Source organism: Pteropus vampyrus, unplaced genomic scaffold (genome assembly GCF_000151845.1).
Source record: "Pteropus vampyrus isolate Shadow unplaced genomic scaffold, Pvam_2.0 Scaffold179, whole genome shotgun sequence".
Taxonomy (NCBI): domain Eukaryota; kingdom Metazoa; phylum Chordata; class Mammalia; order Chiroptera; family Pteropodidae; genus Pteropus; species Pteropus vampyrus.
Window position 1 is genome coordinate 2,150,187 of NW_011888960.1, and position 18,683 is coordinate 2,168,869.

At 54.4% G+C, this 18,683-nt stretch overlaps 1 protein-coding gene across 2 annotated transcripts; it reads right to left on the reverse strand.

Moving 5' to 3' along the window:
• Nucleotide 1: 1 nt before the first annotated feature.
• STC2 (stanniocalcin 2) lies at nucleotides 2-11,183 on the reverse strand. Of its 2 annotated transcripts, none has more exons than XM_011370984.2 (4): nucleotides 10,663-11,183; nucleotides 8,446-8,588; nucleotides 5,762-5,973; nucleotides 2-1,066 (listed from the first exon to the last, which is right to left on the reverse strand). In XM_011370984.2, the coding sequence occupies exons 1-4, from the start codon at nucleotides 10,811-10,813 to the stop codon at nucleotides 664-666; spliced, it is 909 nt and encodes a 302-aa protein (XP_011369286.1). In that variant the 5' UTR covers nucleotides 10,814-11,183; the 3' UTR covers nucleotides 2-663. The 2 variants fall into 2 exon arrangements, with proteins under 2 accessions (XP_011369286.1, XP_023392934.1); XM_023537166.1 differs by lacking the exon at nucleotides 10,663-11,183 and adding an exon at nucleotides 10,162-10,486.
• Nucleotides 11,184-18,683: the final 7,500 nt, after the last annotated feature.

Below are 18,683 nucleotides of genomic sequence, written 5' to 3' on the forward strand. Positions count from 1 at the left end.
CTTTGTTTGAAAGCCATTTATTTAGACGACAGATATATAGATAGAACTGGATAAATAAAAAAGTGAAACCAAGAAATGAAGCAGTGGTTAAAATACAAACACAGGGGGCCACTCCCTCGGACAGGGGCCCCCCCCGGACAGAACAATGGCTCAGAAGTGACACTTAGCAAACCCCCCCACCCCCCACCAAGCAGCTCCAAACCTCAAGAAAGCGAATTTCTATCTGGCACCAAGCGCCCACAAGGCCCCTGCTTCCTCTCACCCTTCTGCCCCGGAAGCTGCGGGGCGGGCCCATCGCCAAGTGCGTGGTCCAGGCCCTGCTGCCCCCACCCCGGCCTACTGTCCCCCCAGCAGAGGAAACCGCGGGCCGCCGCCCAGTGGCTCCATGGAGGGACAGAAGACAAAGTTGCAAGGACGCATGGCACATTCGCTCAGGAGGCGTGAGCGTGGTGCCCGCCGGGCCCAGCTGGGACCTTGCTGCTGCTCAGGGGGTCCCCCGCCTCGCCTGTGTGTATTCTGCTAACAGACACCGTCATCGAGTCCGCGATCCCCACCAAATCCTGCGTGTGACATCCCCCCTCTTTAATGGCAAATGTTTTGGAATGTCCATAGAGAAGAAAATGGACGGCATGGAGGAAAGATTCCCCGGGCAGGCCTTTTGTTTCACCTCCGGATATCGGAAAACTCCGACCGGTCGTCCTCCCTCTCACTGCTTCTGGAGGCTCCCTGGGCCCCGCGGCCGGCCGCTGCGCCCTGGGCATGGGCGCTTGGGTGGCCCCGGCTGCCTCGCTCGCCCTTGGCGCTCCGGCCGGTCTCCCTGCTGCTGGGCTCCGAGGCGTGGTGACCTGCTTCCCCGTGGCTGGTCCTGGAGGCCCTGGCTTTGTCCACCTGCAGCTGCTGCTTGGGGGCCGCCGTGGGGGGCCTCTGCACGGCCGAGGTGCAGAAGCTCAGGATGGAGCAGAGGCTCCCCCAGCTCTGCTCGCACTGAGTCTGCACGCTGTGGGTGATGGCCTCCCTCACGTCCTCCCCACAGGTCAGCAGCAGGTTCACGAGGTCCATGTACGGCCTGGAGGTTGAGAGCAGAGAGAGGCACTGAGCACGGAACTGGTCCCGCATGGGCCTCAGGGCAGGGACCGCACCAGGAAAGAGAGACGTGGGAGAGCCAGAGCTCGGCTTTCTGGAGTGGCTTCCAGCCTTTCCCCGTGTTCTGTGGGGCACTGGCCTCAACCTCCGCTCACCGTGTGGCCATTACGGATGAGGCTCCGTGCCAGGCAGTGGAGAGAGACGGAGGCTCGGGACAGAGCCCACCCTGAGAAAAAGGGCCCGTGACAAGGCGTGGGTGCATATGATGAAGGAAGACCTCTGGGGCCAGGGTGGTGAGGGTGCCAGCTCAAACCGTGCAGGACGGGAGAGCTTTGGCGTGTCTGGGGTGGGCCTTGAACCCCAAACCGAGGAGTTTTTTTTGGCAGGAAAGGAGGAGCCACTGAAGATTTAGAGCTCGGGGAGCCCCACGCATGGCGTCAATAGGACAGGCTGCCTGGCTTTGCACTGGGTGTCACCCTCCCGGGCAAGCCTGCTCTAAGCAAGGCTCCCACGAAACCGTCCCCAGGTCTGAGATGGCCCCTGGTTTCGGCTCGCGACGAAGAAAGGTGCTTGTGGGAGTTTCTGGCTGCATCTCCCTCCGCACCTGGTGCGGTCTGGATCAAGGGGAGAGGGGGGACGCCTCCCCGGGACTGTCATGTCTCACGGGGTGCATCTTTGTTGGTAGTGGGGTGGCTGTCTAAGCAGCTCTGTCCTTCAGCCTGGGCTCCCCCAGAACCGGAGGTGAGGGCTGGCTGCGAGGGGCCTGTGTGTTTGGGACGAAAGCCAGCCGTCTGTGAAATAAACGTGCTCGGTTCCGGAGGGGAGGGCCAGTTGCTAGGGCCATTCCAGCCACCCCGGGTCTTTCTTTAGATGAAGTACTGTAGGAAGGACCGCTGTGTAGACCTCCTCTTGGGAATGCGAGATGTGTGCGGAAGGTAGGAGCAGCCTGCCTGCGTTTTATATTCATGGGCCCATCTGGGGAGAGGCGTCCCCAGCAATAGGCTCTCAGGGACCACTCACTAAGACTTTCTTACATCTCACTGGCCTTTTAGCATCCCCGAGTGGGGTCTGGAATGTTTCATGGGGCTAACCAGCATTCTTAAGCAGATCTCGGCTAGTAGAGTTTCTGGATCTATCTGACCATGAGCTTGGGCAGAGAAATCACTCTGGAATGTGCGATCACATCTAAGGAGCAAGACTTTGCCTCTGCCAGCCTAGACCACCTGGCTCCTTAATCTTTTCTTTGCAAATTGGCGGTGGTTGCTAGGCAGGAAGAGCAGATTGTGTTTTAAGACTTTTGGGAAGTAGTTCACTGCCATTTTTATGAATCGGCCCTCAAGATGTAATTGAGTGAGCTGTTCTCATTTCACAGATGTCAAGATGGAGTCAATGGATTCAAGGTGTGGTGAAGGTGGCTTTCGGAAGCTTCTGGGCTGGGAAGGGGTGGGGCTGGGCTGAGAGTGGAGGGGAGGGAGGCTCTGGCTGCTAGATCAGACTTTTAAGGCCAACTGGATGCCTCTGGAGTCTGACAGCGCGTGGCTGATGGGCAGGCCCTGACGATGACGAGGACAATGGGGTGTGACACGATGGAAATGCTCAGTTCCTGCTCGTTTCCTTCCATCTTTTGAAAACTAGCACCTGACTGCCGCGGGGAGCTCAGGGGTGTATCTGCCACTTTCTGGGGCTGGATGAGCAAATTGCGGGGGCTGAGACTCTGTCTTTTGGGGACACTAAACTGATGCTCGTCTTCAAGTGTCTTTCCCCAGGGTAGGGGAGGGCTCCCGTGCTGCCTTCTGGCCTCCTTCGCCAGGCTGGTCTGCCCGCTGGGCGAGCTCTCAGACCCGAGGGGAACTGAGAAGGCCGGATCCGTGCCCACGCTCTTCTGCCCCTGGCCCTCTCCCCGGAGGACAGAGCTGTGGACTGCCATCGGGAGGGGTCTGTTAATCTAAGCCCTGTCCCCAGCTGGCCTGGTGCCTGCCTTCTCAGGCTGCGAGCTTAGCCCTTGTCTAATGACAAAGCCCAGCTCTCTTGACTGGGTGTCAGCAAGGCTAAAGGATTTTTAAAAACACTTGGAAGGGGACATGCCTGGGGACGTGCCTGGAGGCTGCCAGCACCCAGTGACAGGGTGTGTGGGGGCCGAGGTGGTTGATATGGAGACAGTGGGGCGAGAAGAGGTGAGAGGAGCAGAGAGGAACCACTTTAACTGAATGTGAGAGTGTCTGCGGGTGAATGGGGATGAGGAATGGGGGTGATGCGAATTCTGGGGTGACTATGGTTTCAGTTCTCATTTTCTTGTCTGTGACCAGTGCTGCACAGTCTTGAATGACCTTCTTGACGTTTGGGGCCTGACAAGATTCTTTGTACCAACATTGGTTAAGACAGTAACAAAAAAACAAAAAACAAAAAACTTAGTCAATTCAGCTTGAAGAACACAGTGGAGTCCGGAGTCCCGGGCTTCGGAAGGGGAGGGAGTGGGGCTTTGCGGGGAGCTGGGATTAGGTGGGACCCGCTGTCAGAGGTGCTGGCTTAGCAGGAGGCCGGAGGACATGGGTGCAGCCTCAGCGGGTGTTCTTAAAAGAGGCCCAGGCTTCCCTTCAGGGGGCACCTGCATTTGTAGAGCGGGCTGGGGTAGGGGGTGATGTGTTTGTTCTAAATGATGGCAGGGCCCTTCGGAAGTGAGGGTCCCGTGGCCCCACAGGCCATGTCTCCAGGGAGGAGACACCAGAGAGCTACAGTGATTTACTGCCTCTGAAATTCGGGGGAGAGGAGACTTCAAAACCTCTAGTTTACGGAAAGACTTCTCTAAAAAGGCAGTCAGTCTTCTTGGCTCCGGGAATATATTATTGACATATAAACTAGCGTCCCATCACCTACTCTCGAGGCTAACATGCTGTTTCTAATAGATGAATGTGGATTGGGGATGAATGAATTTCATGAATTTCTCTGCATTACGCGGTTTGCCTCTTCCAGGGGCATCTTGAAGGAAGGGCATTTCACGGCGCCCTCCTTGTGTAGTGGGGATGTATTTGACCAAAGGGAAAAACCCTTGCCCTATCTGGGGATCGATGAGCCTTTCTCAGATCTAGTGGGTAGAGAACAGGCCAAAAGGCAAGAAGGTTTGGGGTCTGTCCCTGACACCTGGCTTCAGTCATGCGTCTCACCAGTTCCCAAGTTGGAAAGTAGGAATCGAACCTCAGAGGGAGGTCTTCAACCTCACAGCTTCATTTCCCTCCCGAATGGGGAGAGTAACCTCTGTCTTTAAGGGCTATGAAATGATAATTGTGATGATCCAGGGAAAGTTCTGGCTAAGGGCCTGGCCCACTCGAAAAATGAAAAATGATAGCTATTATTATAGCTGCTGTCGATGCTGTTGTTGCTTTGTTTCTCTACAGGTATTTGGAAGAATAAAAAATGTTTTATCAGGCAGTAGCGTAACGTAAGGAAAAGGCAACATTAATTTTCTCTTGTCAAGAGCTGCCCGTAGAGATTCACGGTGAATCTTAGGATCCTATCACTGCACCGGGGGGGCTGCTTGATACCTCTTGACCACGTGGAAAGAGACAGGAGGTGCTTGTCGTCCCCCACCATCTAAGTGGCATGGGTGAGGTGGGGAGTGGCCTGTCGAGTGACATAGCTGGGGGAAGGCCTTGGCACGAACGAAGAGCCAGAGTTCATAAAATTATACTGTTTGCACCCATGAGTCACTGGGTATAGACTGACGGTGCCACCGAGCTGGCAATGACTTGTCCTGGGCTGCTTAGCTAGCATCTTGCTTTCTGCCTTAAGCCTCTGAGGAAGGAGGCATCGTGACCTTCATCGTGACTACGCTTCCTGCTAGGAACAGCTGTGCACCCACAGGCTTCGCCAGTGCAAAGTCTAGGATCCTATCAATGGCATGTTTTTTAAGGAAGGAGATGTCCTGGGTTTATTACTGGATTTCAAGTCTTTCCAAGTAAGTTCCTAGTCCCTCCCTTTGACATCAAAGGTGCTCAGCGGATTAAAGTTTCTGCCATTTGCTTTGCATTTTCCTGGGGAGGTGAATCGGACCCTCTAAGAGGAAGGGGGGTTTACCGAGGCAGGACAAAAGCTATCATTCTCGGCGTCTGGCCTCAAGACAGTGTACATTCTGGAGCCGACTGCCTGGCTCTGAGCCTGGCTTTGCCTCTCTCTGTCTGTGACCTTGACCTGCCCAGTGGATCTCAGTTCTCTCGCCTGTAAAACGGAGATGAGACTGGCACCCACAACAGGGCTGTTGTGAGGGTCAAGTGCACAATTCACAGAGAGCGCTGGGTACCAGGCTGGGCACTTGGCAAACGCTGGACAGAAGTTCTCCGTTCTCAGCGGTCTTGGGGCACCTACAGAGCTCCTGAGAATACTCAGGGAACGCTCGGGACCTTGGCCGAGGGGAAGACGAAGAGTATTTCTGAATCTTACATATTTCACGCTTAGTAAGAAAATTTCCTGTTTCTATTGCTTATGATTTTGAAACCGGTGGTGGAAACTTCTTTTGCTTTTCCTGAAGGTCAGCAGGAAAGGCACTCCCAGGGGAGCCTGTGCAGCGTTCTGAGGTAAAACGCAACCTCCCCCCATTTGACAAACAAGCACCTCAAACCCAGCGAGACGCCCCTCCAGCCCCGGCAGGCCGGCCCTCCCCGACACCAGCCAGGGCAGCACTTACTCCTGCAGCAGTAAGTCCTTGAAGTGAATCATCTCCACCATCACTCGGGTGTTCTCCTGGGCTGCAGAGCACACATTGTGTCTGAGGTAACATTCCCGCTGCAGCTGGAACACCATTTCCTTAATGGCTGGGCACTTCCGGCTTATGCAGCCGAATCTGTGTCGCAGAGCGTGGGCCTTGCACTTCAAGGCTTCTTTGATGAATGACTTGCCCTGAGGACAGAGGAGGGAGAGAGGGGCAGAGAGGGGACGGGTCCTTGTTACACGCTCAAGACATTCACCCTCGTCGGGCTTCTGCAGGAACTTTCTGACACCCCAAGTTCCCACCTCAGACCGATGTCCTTGCAGGTAAGGAACAAGCTGATGCTACATCAGGGGGTGCGTCCAGAGGGACATGATACCTTTTGGCACCTGGCCAACGAGGATGTCGAGGCTGTCGCCTGGGGAGACTGACAATCTGCCTCCTTCCACCCTAGTGTTGCTTGGGCTGGGGCTTCTGTGGCTGTCTGTCCTCAGGCCAGCTCACGTTGGCTGTTTGGTGGCAACTTTTTGGGAACCCAAAGGGACTTTGGCCAGACATAAATCCAGAACTCCTTGGTGGTTCCCAGAGAGAGTTTTTCCCCTGTGGAAGGTGCCCGCTTGTCCAAATCTCACATCTTTCCTTATCCCTCTGGGTCCAGGAGTGAGGTCAAGATAGGCCGCTAACTCTGCCTCCTGCCGCCACCCCCACTCCCCCCCACCCCCGCCCCACTCCACTCTTGGCCCCTCCTCTCCTTTAAGGAGGAGCATTCTTTTCCTTTTTGAAAACAATTCAACTCCTTTAAACTGTTAGGATTACTGCCTCTCAAAGGCCCGCCTGGCACACTGCCTGGCAGCATCTGGAGTCTGAACTGCCCTTGCCGCCAGCCCCTCCCCCGTGCCCTGCCCCTGAGTGGCCCAGGCATACATCTGGCCCACAGTTCTCTTTCCTGGCAACCCCTCCAGATTGCTCTTACCCTAGGAAGGAGGCAGCTGTTGGGAGCATGGAGGCGCGCTCAGCAGTCAGCTCCCTCACCAACCTCTGGGGGCGGGAGGCATTGTGGGATACCTACCCGGGACCCCCGCACCCCCCTACCCCCATGACTATAGAAACAAGCCGTCCTTGGAGAGGTCACCCCTCTGTATTTAGACAGGACAGGAAGGAACGGAGTTGAGACAGTAAACGGGTTCAGGTTGGGAGTGGGAGGCTAGCCAGCACATTTAGTTCGGTTTTCTCCTTTAGGAGCAATTGAAATGTCTACAGGTAGTGTCTGGTCAGTAGCCCCCTCTGCCCCGTCCCCCCTGACTATCCAGTGGGGGCCAAACAGGATGGAAGGTTGGGTGTGCCAGTTTATTAAGCAGCTATGCCCTGAGAACCAGCTCGAAAGGGATGCTTCTAACTCGAGAACACACTCCTGTTGGTTGAGGAAGAGGGAGGTACATGTACGCGAGGGCTGTGGCAATCTGTTCTGGGTATTCCTCCCTGACATCCGGTGGGATTGCCCCGAAATGCACCCCTTGCCTCGGATTTCCCATTACGTTCCTAATTCCAGTTAATCCGGAAGGGATGCTTTAGTAGGGGTCTCAAGGAGTTTGAACCCTCTGCCTCTTTCCTGCCCTGGTTTCTGCCTCCCCTCCTGCTACCCCACATCCTCTGCAGTCCAGGCCGCCAGCCCCGTTGCATCCCTTCCTGCCTCCCAGGCATTGCTTTGTCGGGCTCTCTACTGGATGTCAGTACGTGGTGACCGGTGACGCTCGTAAATCACCCCTAAACTGTTGGCTTCATCCAAGTGTTGTCACTGCTCTCCAGTGAGATGGGAGGGGAAGTTTGAGATAGAGTACAGGGGGCTGCGCGGTGCATGTGTAGGCTGGGAGGACATGAAGTCCAGCCTCCGGCCACGCGCCATCTGAAACGTATTTGGATGGTCGGTGCCGGAGCCATCGGATTGCTCGTTGGGTTCTTTGCCTGTCCCAAGTAGCAGCTAAGGCCCTGGCACAACCAAACTGGATCACGCCTGGCTATATTTATTATATAGAGCAAAAAGAAAAGTGTAGAATTGTGGGACTCCTTCAGGGGGTTGACTTTTCAGGTTGGGAGAGGAGAGTGAGAAAAGTCCTCCCTTCTGGAGGCCTGGAATGACCCGTTGCCTGCCCATACACCCGCTAGGGGAAGACGCATGTCTCTGAATTTTATGTGATTTATTCTTGCCTATTAGGTAAAAATAGCAAAATAGCTTTTCGAATGTATAACTGGGGTCCCTGCCCTTCCCCCCTCGACCTACTGTTCCGAATGTCACGGAGACCTGGTTCTGGGTGGCCAGACATAAGACGCTCCCTTACAAGATATCTATCATGACTTTCGTCTTCTTGGCTAAGAACCCTCAGATAATTGTTCGACTTGGTCTCCAACCCACTTTGCCTGTGTAGACACAACCTACGAGTGGAGAAGGATTTAGCCTACATGACAGCTCTGGAGAGCAGAACTTAGGAGGGTGGGGGTGAGGAGGCCCTGGCCCCCTGCTGCACACCTGGAATGTCTCTTGCAAACCCTAAAATAGTCTAGGAAGGTGAGCTGAGGGACTCTGTTAGTTAAGGAGTCTTTCCAGCGGATATGTCAATCACGCTGCGATAACCCAAAACATTCTTTGTGCTCTGTGTGGTTTTTACCTGGGCATCGAATTTTCCAGCGTTGTGCAGAAAGGTCATGCAAATCCCATGTAAGCCCCGAATCTCACAGGAGTTGTTCTCGAAACATTCGAACACGCCACAGCCCACATCGCCAGCGTTGACCAAACAGTGTTGGATTTCCGCTACAATGGGAAGGACGCACAGATGTATATAAAATTCTCAGCCATGCTAGGGAATGTGAAGAGGTTGATTGCAATGAAAGTAATGATTAAAAGAAAATTTAAGGGAAAAAGAAAAAAAGTTAGAATGACTATTTCAGGACCTCAAAAGCCAGGGAAAGGAAATTTCATCATTTAATCTACTTATGAAAAATAGCAGCATTTGTAAATATTTATTAAAAAAAAAAAATCAGCCGAACCTGCGTTTACAAAAAAATCACAGCCAGGAGTTAGGTCTGAGCACCCCCTTTTTCATCCTTCCCATCTTATTAAAGTATTTGTGGGAACCCTTAGCCTGAGAACAGAAGATAATTCAGCTTTCTAAACCCACAGACAAAAATAAGATTTGAAATTATTAGCTAGCTCTCTCTCTCCTGTACTGCATCAATGAAATACCCTTCTCTACTTGGACCTTGAAGCTGCTGCTATTAAATCATAGGCATTTCCTTCCTGACCCCCAAAGGAGAGCGTCCGAAAAGCAGTTTCAATTCAGCTTCATGATTCAACACCTAAAAATCAAAACAAAATTCCTATTAAGGCAGAGCCTCCAAACCATCCGCATGAAAAATACCGGGCTAGGAGAGCTGCGGTTTGAGTCTGATGGGGGCCAGCCTGCAGAAACACAACCGTCGCAGTTAGAGGCTCCTTTTAACTAGAGATCCGGTGTGCGATGTCGCTTAATCCTCTAGAACGCCCGCGACCAGGAGTTTGCTGCGCTCCTTCGCAGGCTGTGGCCCTGACTCGTCTCTGGAAGGACAGACCGAGTGTGTGAACCGTCAGGCTGCCGTGTGCAAAGCCTCTCTTCCTTCCCTCCCCCTTCCCAATTCCCTGACTTCAACCAACCCCAAAATTACATCAGAAAACTATATTTTGGAAGAAGGGCGGGGTCGGAGGAGATAATCCGCATTCGGTTTAAATCTGCCGAGAGAATGAGGGGCGTATATTTGTTGAGGGTCACTTAACTACCGAGAATCGCGTTCAATTCTCGGGGAAAGAGCTGGACAGGGGGCAAGGGAGGGCGAGGGTCCTGACAGGAGCGCGTCGCGGGCACCCGTGCTCGGAGGTGGGAGGCGCCCGGGTGGTCCCACGCGCGGCCCCGGCGCGCCCGGGCAGGAGCGCGCGGGGCCGCGATTCCCGCTCGCTTCGGGCGTCCCTATCCCGCTCTCGCGGCGAGAGCACGCACGCCGCCGCCGCCGCCGGGTTCGCAGGTCCCCTAAATAAAGAGCGGGGGGTGGGGGGCGGCGCGCGCTCAGAGCCAAGGAACTGTAGGCAGGTTTTCTTTCTCTCCACGGGCACGGGAAAAGGGCCAGCCCCGTGCCCTGCACGCCCGGCTCTGCTCGGCGGCTCGCGGGTGAGTGGGGAGCCGGCTGAGCAGAGGCGGCGCACTGTTGGGCCGTGTCACCATTTCTTCGCTTGCTGACCTGCCCTGGAGCGGGAGACGGCGGCGGCACCGCAGAGGTACGCTTTGCGCGCCCCCTCCCCGCCTCCAGCCCCCTTCCGAAAGCAATGCCGCCCCCCACCCCAGGGGAATGTTAACCGTGCAATCTGGCTCGCCTGCAAAGTTCTCGGGTGTCTGGCATCTTTTGAGGAGGAGGAAAATTGGTCCTGCCGCGGCCGGCCGGCCGGCGGGGAGGAGAAGTTCTCCCGGTACAGGGCGCAGCCCCGCGCCGGGGACGCGCCGTGCCTCCCGCGGGGCAGGCCAGGATGGAGCAGGAAGCTTTGCACCGGACCGGGGACTCCGGGGCCGTCATTGGCCGCGTCAGGCGCTTCCTCGTTTACCCTCGACCCCGGGGAGGACAGCAACAAGTCCAGCCCCAGCGATTTCATCACCCTGCGGGCACGTGCGGATTCCCCGCGCGCAGAACCCGGCGCGGACCTCGCCTCGCCTCGCGCTCTCCTTTGCACGTCCCGCGCCACCCCAAGAGTTCGCGCGGCCCTAGGTGGGCGCCCAGTTCCGGTCGAGGCGTCCGGGGCGCTCCGCAGGGGTGCCCAGGGTCGCCTCCCAGTAGCTCCCCGCCGCAAGGGCGCACGCACTTACCTGTGTTCTGCAAGGACAGGCGACCTTTCTGCTGCGAGCTCCTGTCTTGGAAACCCTCTGGCGGGCTGGTGGCGTCGGTCCCTCGCGCTAAGTCGAAGGTGGCCCACACCAAAGCCAGGGTCATGAACTGACCCAGCCGCTCGGCACACATGGTTCCTGGTGTAAGCCTCCCGCCCGGAGACCCGGAATCTTTTGGCTCCCCTCCCCCCTTCCTCCTCCTCCTCCGCCGCTTCGCCTCCTCCTCCCACTCTTCCTCCTCGCTCGCCTTTTCTCTGCTCCTCGCGGCGGCCGCTCGGATGAGAGGTTACCCAGCGCCCTCCCGTAGCTCTCCCGAGAGCATGTGACCAGGCCGTTAGCGGCGCCGCGAGTGCGGGGCAATGGCAGGGATGGTGCCTCAAATATCCCTGGAAGCTCTGGTGTCACTTGAATGAAGGAGTCAAGCAGGTGTTGTCCCGGCCGCTGGACCAATCCGAGACCCTGGCCCGTTTGACAACACGGCCGGGAGGCGGGGCCTGCGCGCAACTACTACGGGAGGAAGCGGAGCGCCGCGGGGAGCGCCGACAAAGTTGGCGACCTGGTGGCGGCCACGCGTTGGCATGCGTGTGTGTGAGTGTGTGTGACGCGGCCGGAGATGCGTGCGCGTGTGCGGGGGCTCCAGGGCAATGGCTGACAGACTTAAAACATAAAAGCGAATCGCAGCTCTGGTTGCAGCTAAAGAAAGGCGAGAGGGGACAGTCTCGGCTGGGAGAGCGGCCCCCGGGGCCCCGGCTCGCATCACAGCCGCATCAGGCTGGGACAGTTTCCTCTTTCCGCCCTTTGGAATTCAGGGAGAGCCCCAGCCCCGAGGCCTGGACACACTGGAGGAGTTTCCTGGGCACAGTGATGCCGGGGGGCAAATTGAGCACATATGGGAATGCCTGGCGTCGTGACACTTTGCATTAAAAAACCCTCCAACTATTTATGATGGGAGCAGAAGCACTATAGGACTTCTTCCTTTATTTTTGGCCGTCTTTGGCGAGCCCTGCAACCCTTAGGGTGCCAGTTTCTCACCCCTTCCCCAAAGCTGACGGCCCTCGGGCCGACTGCAGGGATCCAGGTGACAGACCGGACTTGCCTCTTTTCCAGGCGGCCGGCAGGGAGGCCGAGGCGGCCCCGAGTCAGCCCGCCGCGGAGCATCGCTTGCCCCGGAGGCCGGAGCTTGAAAGGCAACTTTACGCGTCTCAGACACGCTCTTCCATTTTCCCCGAGCGCCACCCTAGCCGACCCGCTCCGGGATGCCTTTGCTCTCCAGTCCGCAGAGGCAAATGGGGGAGTAATCCCACCCCCAAGCAGAACCGAGGAAATTCTCCCCATCTTTCCTCCTTTCTTGTTGGAGCTCCCTCCCTCCCGAAGCATGGCCGGGGCTGGCCCGCCGAAGCCGGGAGAAAGTTGGGCGCCCCTTCCCCCGCTGTGTGTGTACGTGTGCACGCTCACGTCTCCCCGGCGCCTGGGCCGGGGACAGGAACTGCTCCGGGCACCTCAGTCCGACGGCGCAGCTCTGGGGTCTAGCAGGGCTGGGGGAGGGCGGGGACGCAGCGCGGCGGCCGTGCGCCCCGCCGCACGTACCCCGGGGAGACGCGCCCTCGCCCCTCCCCCTCCGTCTCCACCCTCCTGCCCGAGAACAGGTGAGCCCGGGGACCAGCTGCCACCCCCCTACCCCGCCCGGCTCCCAGCCCGCGCCCTCTGCGGTTTCATCACCCACTGCCCGCGGCGACGCGGCCCTGGGTCTCCGCGGCGGGACGCACCGCGCGCCTCGTTGGGGCCGCCATGTGACACGGTTGGGGGAGGGGGTGCGGAGACGCGCCGGCCGGGTCATCTTCCGGCCGCCGTTCGGCCTCCAGAGCTTCGCTCTCAGGGTCCCCGGTGCACTCGGGCGTAGGAGAGGCCCTCGGGGGGTGGGGGGAGGGAGGGGCGGGGAGGAGGAGCGGCAGGGTGGCCGCCACTGGCCGAAGCCGTCCGGCGCGTCCCGCGGCTCTGAGTGGGGAGGACGGAGAGGAGGGGTGGGGAAGGCGCTTTCGGAGTGGGCTCTCCCCGAGGTTGCAGGGCCAAGAGAGGTTGCAGCCACCATCCCCGCCCGACTTCCAGAGCCCCAATAAATGGTCACTTTGAAGGTCCAGAGTCTGCAGAAGCGGTGCCAAGAAACTGACCATTCATGCCCATGATTCCAATAGCAATTACTTCTTGTAGCCTCAGATCTTTTGTGGCAGGAGGTGGGGTACAAGTGCATTAAAATGGGTGGTTCGAATTTCCCACCCTGCTTTTGTTTGCATAGTTGTTAGCTTCCTTTATTAGGTCATGAAAAACCATCTCCTGGAAATGCTTAAAGGACAAAACATAACAAACACAACAGCAGCATTCTGGCCTCTCCCCAACTCCATAGGCCCCTGAATTTCTCAGAGAGACTTTCTTTTCATGGAGCCTGTTTTGTAGGTGAGAACATGAGCAGTATTGGCATTTAAAAAAGGCATCCGATCACTTGGTTCTTGGAGCAACCGAAATGAGAGGTTCCGGGGGAGGAGCCAGCCCACCTTTGCTGGATGCAGACACTCGGAGTCTACCTGATGGAAGGTGCTGTGGGCACCTGGAGCAGCCGCCAGGCAGGTGGAGATCTCCTGGCTTGTGCCTCCTCATGGCCTTTGGCTGGGTACTGCCTTTTGCCACCATGAGCCCCTAGGGCTGCCCTCCAAGGACCTGCATAACTTAATTCATCTTGGGGCTACATGCGCCAGCCTCCCCAGGGGACATTAGTGTCTCCTACCTGAGCCAACTGTCCCTTCAGAAGTAAAAGACAAATGGTACCTAGATTCTGAGGTGTTGCAAGCACAGGTGATAGTTCTTAAAGGCCTCTTGGCTTGGGTCTAACATCCAGAGAGTTACCCACCCCAGTCAGTCCCATCAGGGCAGAGACAATTCTGTGGAATCAGTAAGCAGTTTGCTGGGATTACTGGGCTGGGTCACAGGCGGGGGTTGGGGGGGGATGGGGGCGGTTCGTAATGGGGAGGGGAGCTCAGCCTGGTTTGGCAGATTGTGGCTGACGTGTGGGGGTGGAGAGGGTACAGCAATAATAGTAACATTGTATTATTATAAAGCTAACATGAATTGAGAACAGACACCGTGTCACACACCGAGCTTGCGGCTTTGGTGTCTCTCTAGACCCGAGTCCGCCCTAGATGGCAATTGAGACTCGGGAGGAGGAAGGCCAGACCAGCTGGCGTTGGCCTGAGGTTCAGCTGGGAGCCTGCCTGGCGGGGCCCTCCTCAGTTTAAGGCCCAACCAGCCCTAGAGAGGGTGAGGCAGGCCTGCCTCGTGACACCCCAGGGCTTCTGTGGTTGATGCACCAGTTAAAGTCAGTTAAACACTTAGTAGTTCTTGGGGAAGAGAGAATCTGGGCTTGACTTTGAAAGGCGAGAGGAAACTGACAAGGAGCGGTCAGGAAAGGAGAGAGGGCGTCACAGGAGGGAGGACCAGCATGGAGGGGATGTGGGGGGACTTGTATCTGGAAGAGGGGTTGCTCCATCGGGTGCTAAACTGGAAGGTAAAGCTGGCAGGGGCGTCTGGGGCCTTGTTGTCAAGGCCTTTGTGACAAATCTGTGCTCACCGTGGGAGACCTTGTTCACGCCTCATCATGGCATTGAAGGATGAGACTCCGGGAAGCTGCGAGACTAGATGGCGTTTTGGAATGTGAGGGGCCCAGCGCTGACACACACGGGAGGATTGGAAGGAGTGCGTTAGAATCTTGATGTGGGTTTCGATGCCTGGGCGGTGGCACAGGTGTTCTTGCTCAGGTGTGAGCAGGTGGGTCCCTGGAGGATGGGAACAGTTGTTGGGCGACGAGGCAGGGACGTGGAGGTTGATCCACGCTGTCTAGACCAGGCTTTCTGCGAGTCCCAGAGCCTGCGTGGAAAATGTGCCTTCCACGTGCAGAGCTCCTGCTGCTGCACCCCCGCCCCCTTGGGGCTGCCTGTCTGGGCTGATGGCACCACCTTATGGTCAGAGAGGGTATCGTCTGACCAAACAGTGGATTCCTCCCCTACCTGCCCCCCCACCCCCGCCTCCCGGGGCCTGGGGCACTAAATGTGGGGTCTCCTGCCTTCTCCTCAATTTCCCTAGCAAATCAGTTAATGCTGATTTAGGCGATCGTCTAAACAACGACACGCTTTAATTGTTCCTTCCAGGAAATCTCTTTGAAACGTTTTTGCTTTTCCTTCCCCATCCTTTGCCATCTTAACGCATGAGCCTCAAATCTGCTCTAATCGTGGCTCCTTCGGGGGATGCCTGCACAAAGCAAGCGAATGAAAGGAACCCCAGTGCAACTGGAAAAGACAAAATAACACCCTGCCACGACCAGCTTTCAGGATTCTTGAAAGCAGAAGTCTCGCCCTACAAAAGCCTCCATGTTTCCCCTTTATCTTCTTTCAATACACCGGTTGTTTCGTTACGTAGAATTCAGGGTAAAGGAGACTCTGTCTTCAGCATTCGAGCTTGTTAGTGCTACAGCAAATTTGCTTTCTACGAATTTTTACTGCGGAAGTCCAGGGCTTCAGCGACATTATGAGTTAAGGATGCTTCTGTGGGGCTGGTCCGGAAACCATTTATAATATGTTTATTGGAGGAAAATATATTCTGAGCTCCCAAAACAACCAACTCCTACAGTTTTGGAACACACCACTTTTGCGCATTGGACATTTCCTCTGTGTCATCGATTCATAGTCAAACTGTATTCCTGGATTGACTGAGAACACAAAAGATAAAAAAGAAGTAAAAAACAAAACAACAAAAAAAAAACAACCCAGGAGAACGGGAACTCTGTCTCCCTCACAATAAGTTCATTTACCGGAAAGAATATAGAAGCTGTAAATATTGGGTGTCTGGTTGTGGTCTGAGTTTTGTTAGTGCCTTGCCCTGAAGTCTGAACAGTATTTAGAAACACGCTCTGTTTTCCTTGGATCCTAAGTCTTGCTTCCTCATCGTGTGCCCAAGCGAACTCAGGAGGGGCTGTCCGGGCCGAGGGGCTGCCCGGTCCCCGTGGGCAGTGCTGGCGGAGCCCAGAGCTGGGCATCCTGCTGTTAGGGTGCTCTGGACCTCTCTGAGATGGGTCTTCAATGTTGGTCTGCGAACTGTCGATTTCAAGCAAGTGAAGGAAGAGTGTTTTTGTGGGGAAGTTTTCCGGTGAACCAGATTTTGCAAATCTTCACAAAACAACGAAATCTATTAATGCAATTTAACCATCAGTATATAACCAGGGTCCATCGAACTGAATTTTAGTTGTTTTTTTTTTTTTTCCCTGAGCAGTTAAAACTATTCATGAATGTTGACATTTCATGACTTCTGTTCTTTTGAAAAGAAACCTTCCAAAGATCAAAGAGAGCGTTTACTTTTTAACAAAAAACAAAATAAAACTCATTCTATCTTGAATTTCCCACGTGGGACCATTGGAACCATTTATAAATCTAAGATATTTCATGGGATCTTAGTGATCACATTTTTCTTGTATCTTGAATTATTTTCTGTTTTATTATCTCAGGAATTATTTCATGATTACTTCTCGGTTATTGCCAATTATGCTAAAAACATGAACATAATAAGAAATAAAAAGTAACGAGAAGGATGTTGGAACAGTGGAATAAATAATCACTCTTGCATAATTTTCTTATTACACTGCTGAGAGTGTTACCTTGTCTTTCAAGAAGGTATAAAAGAAGAAGGCACTGTCTTTCTAGTTTCATTATTATCGCTTTTAAGGCAGACAGCTGAGAATACAGAATTTCTCATTTCTTGCACAAAACAGCAAAGAGAAGAAAATTGACACCAGAAGAATTCGTACAGTAGTTCGACAAATCAGGCGAGACAGCTGCAATGTTAACTCTCGTGATAATAGTAAAACTGACTTTATAAGTGAAGTCCTAGGCTGTGAGTCTCAGAAGACAACCTGGGTGAATTTTCTCCAACTCCTGAAATGATGAATAAACAATATATTTCTGAGGACAAAAAGAAAATGCGATATTCTTCTCCAGTTGGTCATTCAATGGGGGTTCATCACTTAATATTTGCAACAAGAACCTGGACCGTCCAGTTGCGCTGACAAGAGTGGGGGCCAATATTCTTTTACCTTTTGTGGTGAAATTTCTTTGATACAGGTTGAAGGGGACAAAATTTCTTTGATACAGTTTGAAGAGGACAAACGACGATGTCAGATGTGTTCACAAACGCGATTAATAGGAGACGTGATCTAGAAGTGAGGACAATCTGGAGTAATTCGTAACGGGTGTTGTTTATGAATTTAAAACTGAAAATGTTTTGTAATTATGGAGAAAAGATGACCATTCTCTTTAACAGAATTATGAGCCATCCAAGGTTTTGAAAGTAACTCGTTTCGTGACGCAAGTACGGGAAAGCCTAGACATAACGATGAGCTAGGATTTACTAAAGATTGAGTGGAAATCTGGAATTGGTGTTTCCGAGATGGATCTGTTCCAGGTTTGCGCACGACAGAGGAACATCCCGTTGCGTTCAGAGCGCTTTGCTCATTTGGGGTTTATATACCTTGAACGCCAGGGAACTGTGGAATGAAACTTTGCTTTGTTTAAATTATTAAATTTTCTAATAAAGTTTTTTTTTAAACTCTTTATGATTACTTCTGTACATTACTCATAAAAATTAAAAGGCTCCGTTGGACCCTGATGGTATATGATGATAAATGATGATGAGAACTGTTTCCTGCTGTACGGGGTAGGGGCTGGGGTGTCAGAGGCCAAATATTAAAAAAAGTCCAGTCTACACCGTCAGGCAAGGAGGAGTCACTGTCGACGCTTGTCTGTTTCCAGCTGTCTCCCTACCCTGCCTTCCTACACGTGCGGGATCGATGGTGGTTTTTAAGTGAAGTGGCCTGAGTGAGAGACATCGTCATAACCTGTCCGTTTATTCTTCCCTTTAGTGGAACTGTGCACTTCTCAAAAGTCAGCGGGGATGAGAATTCCTGTGACGCCCCTAGTGTGGATCCTGGATTTAGTGTGTGATATATGGGATTTTTAAGATTAATTTGGACCCTTCGCGTTTTTCACTTTGGAGACTCTAGCGCCTAACGGTCTCAGTCTGCCGGGGCTGCTGTAACAGACCAGTGGGTGTCTCAGACAGCAGACGTTTACTTCTCACTGTTCTGGAGGCTGGAAGTCTGAGATCAGGGTGCCCGCGAGGCCGGGTTCTTGGCGAAGGCCTGCTTCCTGGTTCCGCGTTCACGTGGCCTCCCTTGGAGTGTGCAGGGACCGAGACAGGGCGGGAAGTGTGTCTGTGAAGGAGAGCCCTGGAGGTTGAGCACTGACCGGGGTTAGTCCCCCAAGGCCCACTGTGTCTGCATCTGCCAGTAACAGAAGACTCAGTGGCAGAAGTCTTAAAGAGTCAAGACAAATTCATTACCCCCGTTCCAAGAAGTCCTGAGGACGTGGGGCTCGTGTGGGTGTGACAGTCGGATTGGAGATGGAGACCTCTGAGTCAGGAACACATCGAGACATCAGGTGGCAAATTGGAGATGCCAAGAAAGAGGTGATGATGAGAAGTGGGGGACAGGCTGGCGCACTCATCAACTCTTGCACATGAGGGGAACGGAGGGGAAATGGTCCCCCCGCTCCCCCTGTCTTGTGCCTCTCCCCGCCTGACCACCGCCCGCCTCCGTCAATGCTGTCGCCGCTTCTCGCGCGTTGCTCCAGCAAAAACCCCAGGAAGTCATCTTTGGTGTGAAAATGCGTCATTTTCTCCTTCCCTTGGCCTGAAACTCACTCTAGATTCTTATCATCTCCGACTGCAGAGCACGCGTCGATCTCTTCACCTCTCTCCGTGTCCACCATCGAAGTCAGCTCTGCTATCGCTGTGGAGCCGACCAGCCGGTCTCGTGCATCCGCCTTTGCTCGCCGGCACTCTCAAACCCAAATTTTCTGCGCCGTAGCCAGACTGATACAAACCAAGCCAACCAAACATCCTACCAACCA

What these genes read in the sequence shown, in the direction of transcription:
- STC2 (XM_023537166.1), bottom strand. Translation starts at nt 10,375, where the DNA reads ATGACGGCCCCGGAGTCCCCGGTCCGGTGCAAAGCTTCCTGCTCCATC. An exon ending in CAGGCGAGCCAGATTGCACG is followed by an intron (nt 8,589 to 10,161) that starts GTTAACATTCCC and finishes TTCCCATTGTAG; the next exon opens with CGGAAATCCAACACTGTTTG. An exon ending in AAGGACTTACTGCTGCAGGA is followed by an intron (nt 1,067 to 5,761) that starts GTAAGTGCTGCC and finishes CTCAACCTCCAG; the next exon opens with GCCGTACATGGACCTCGTGA.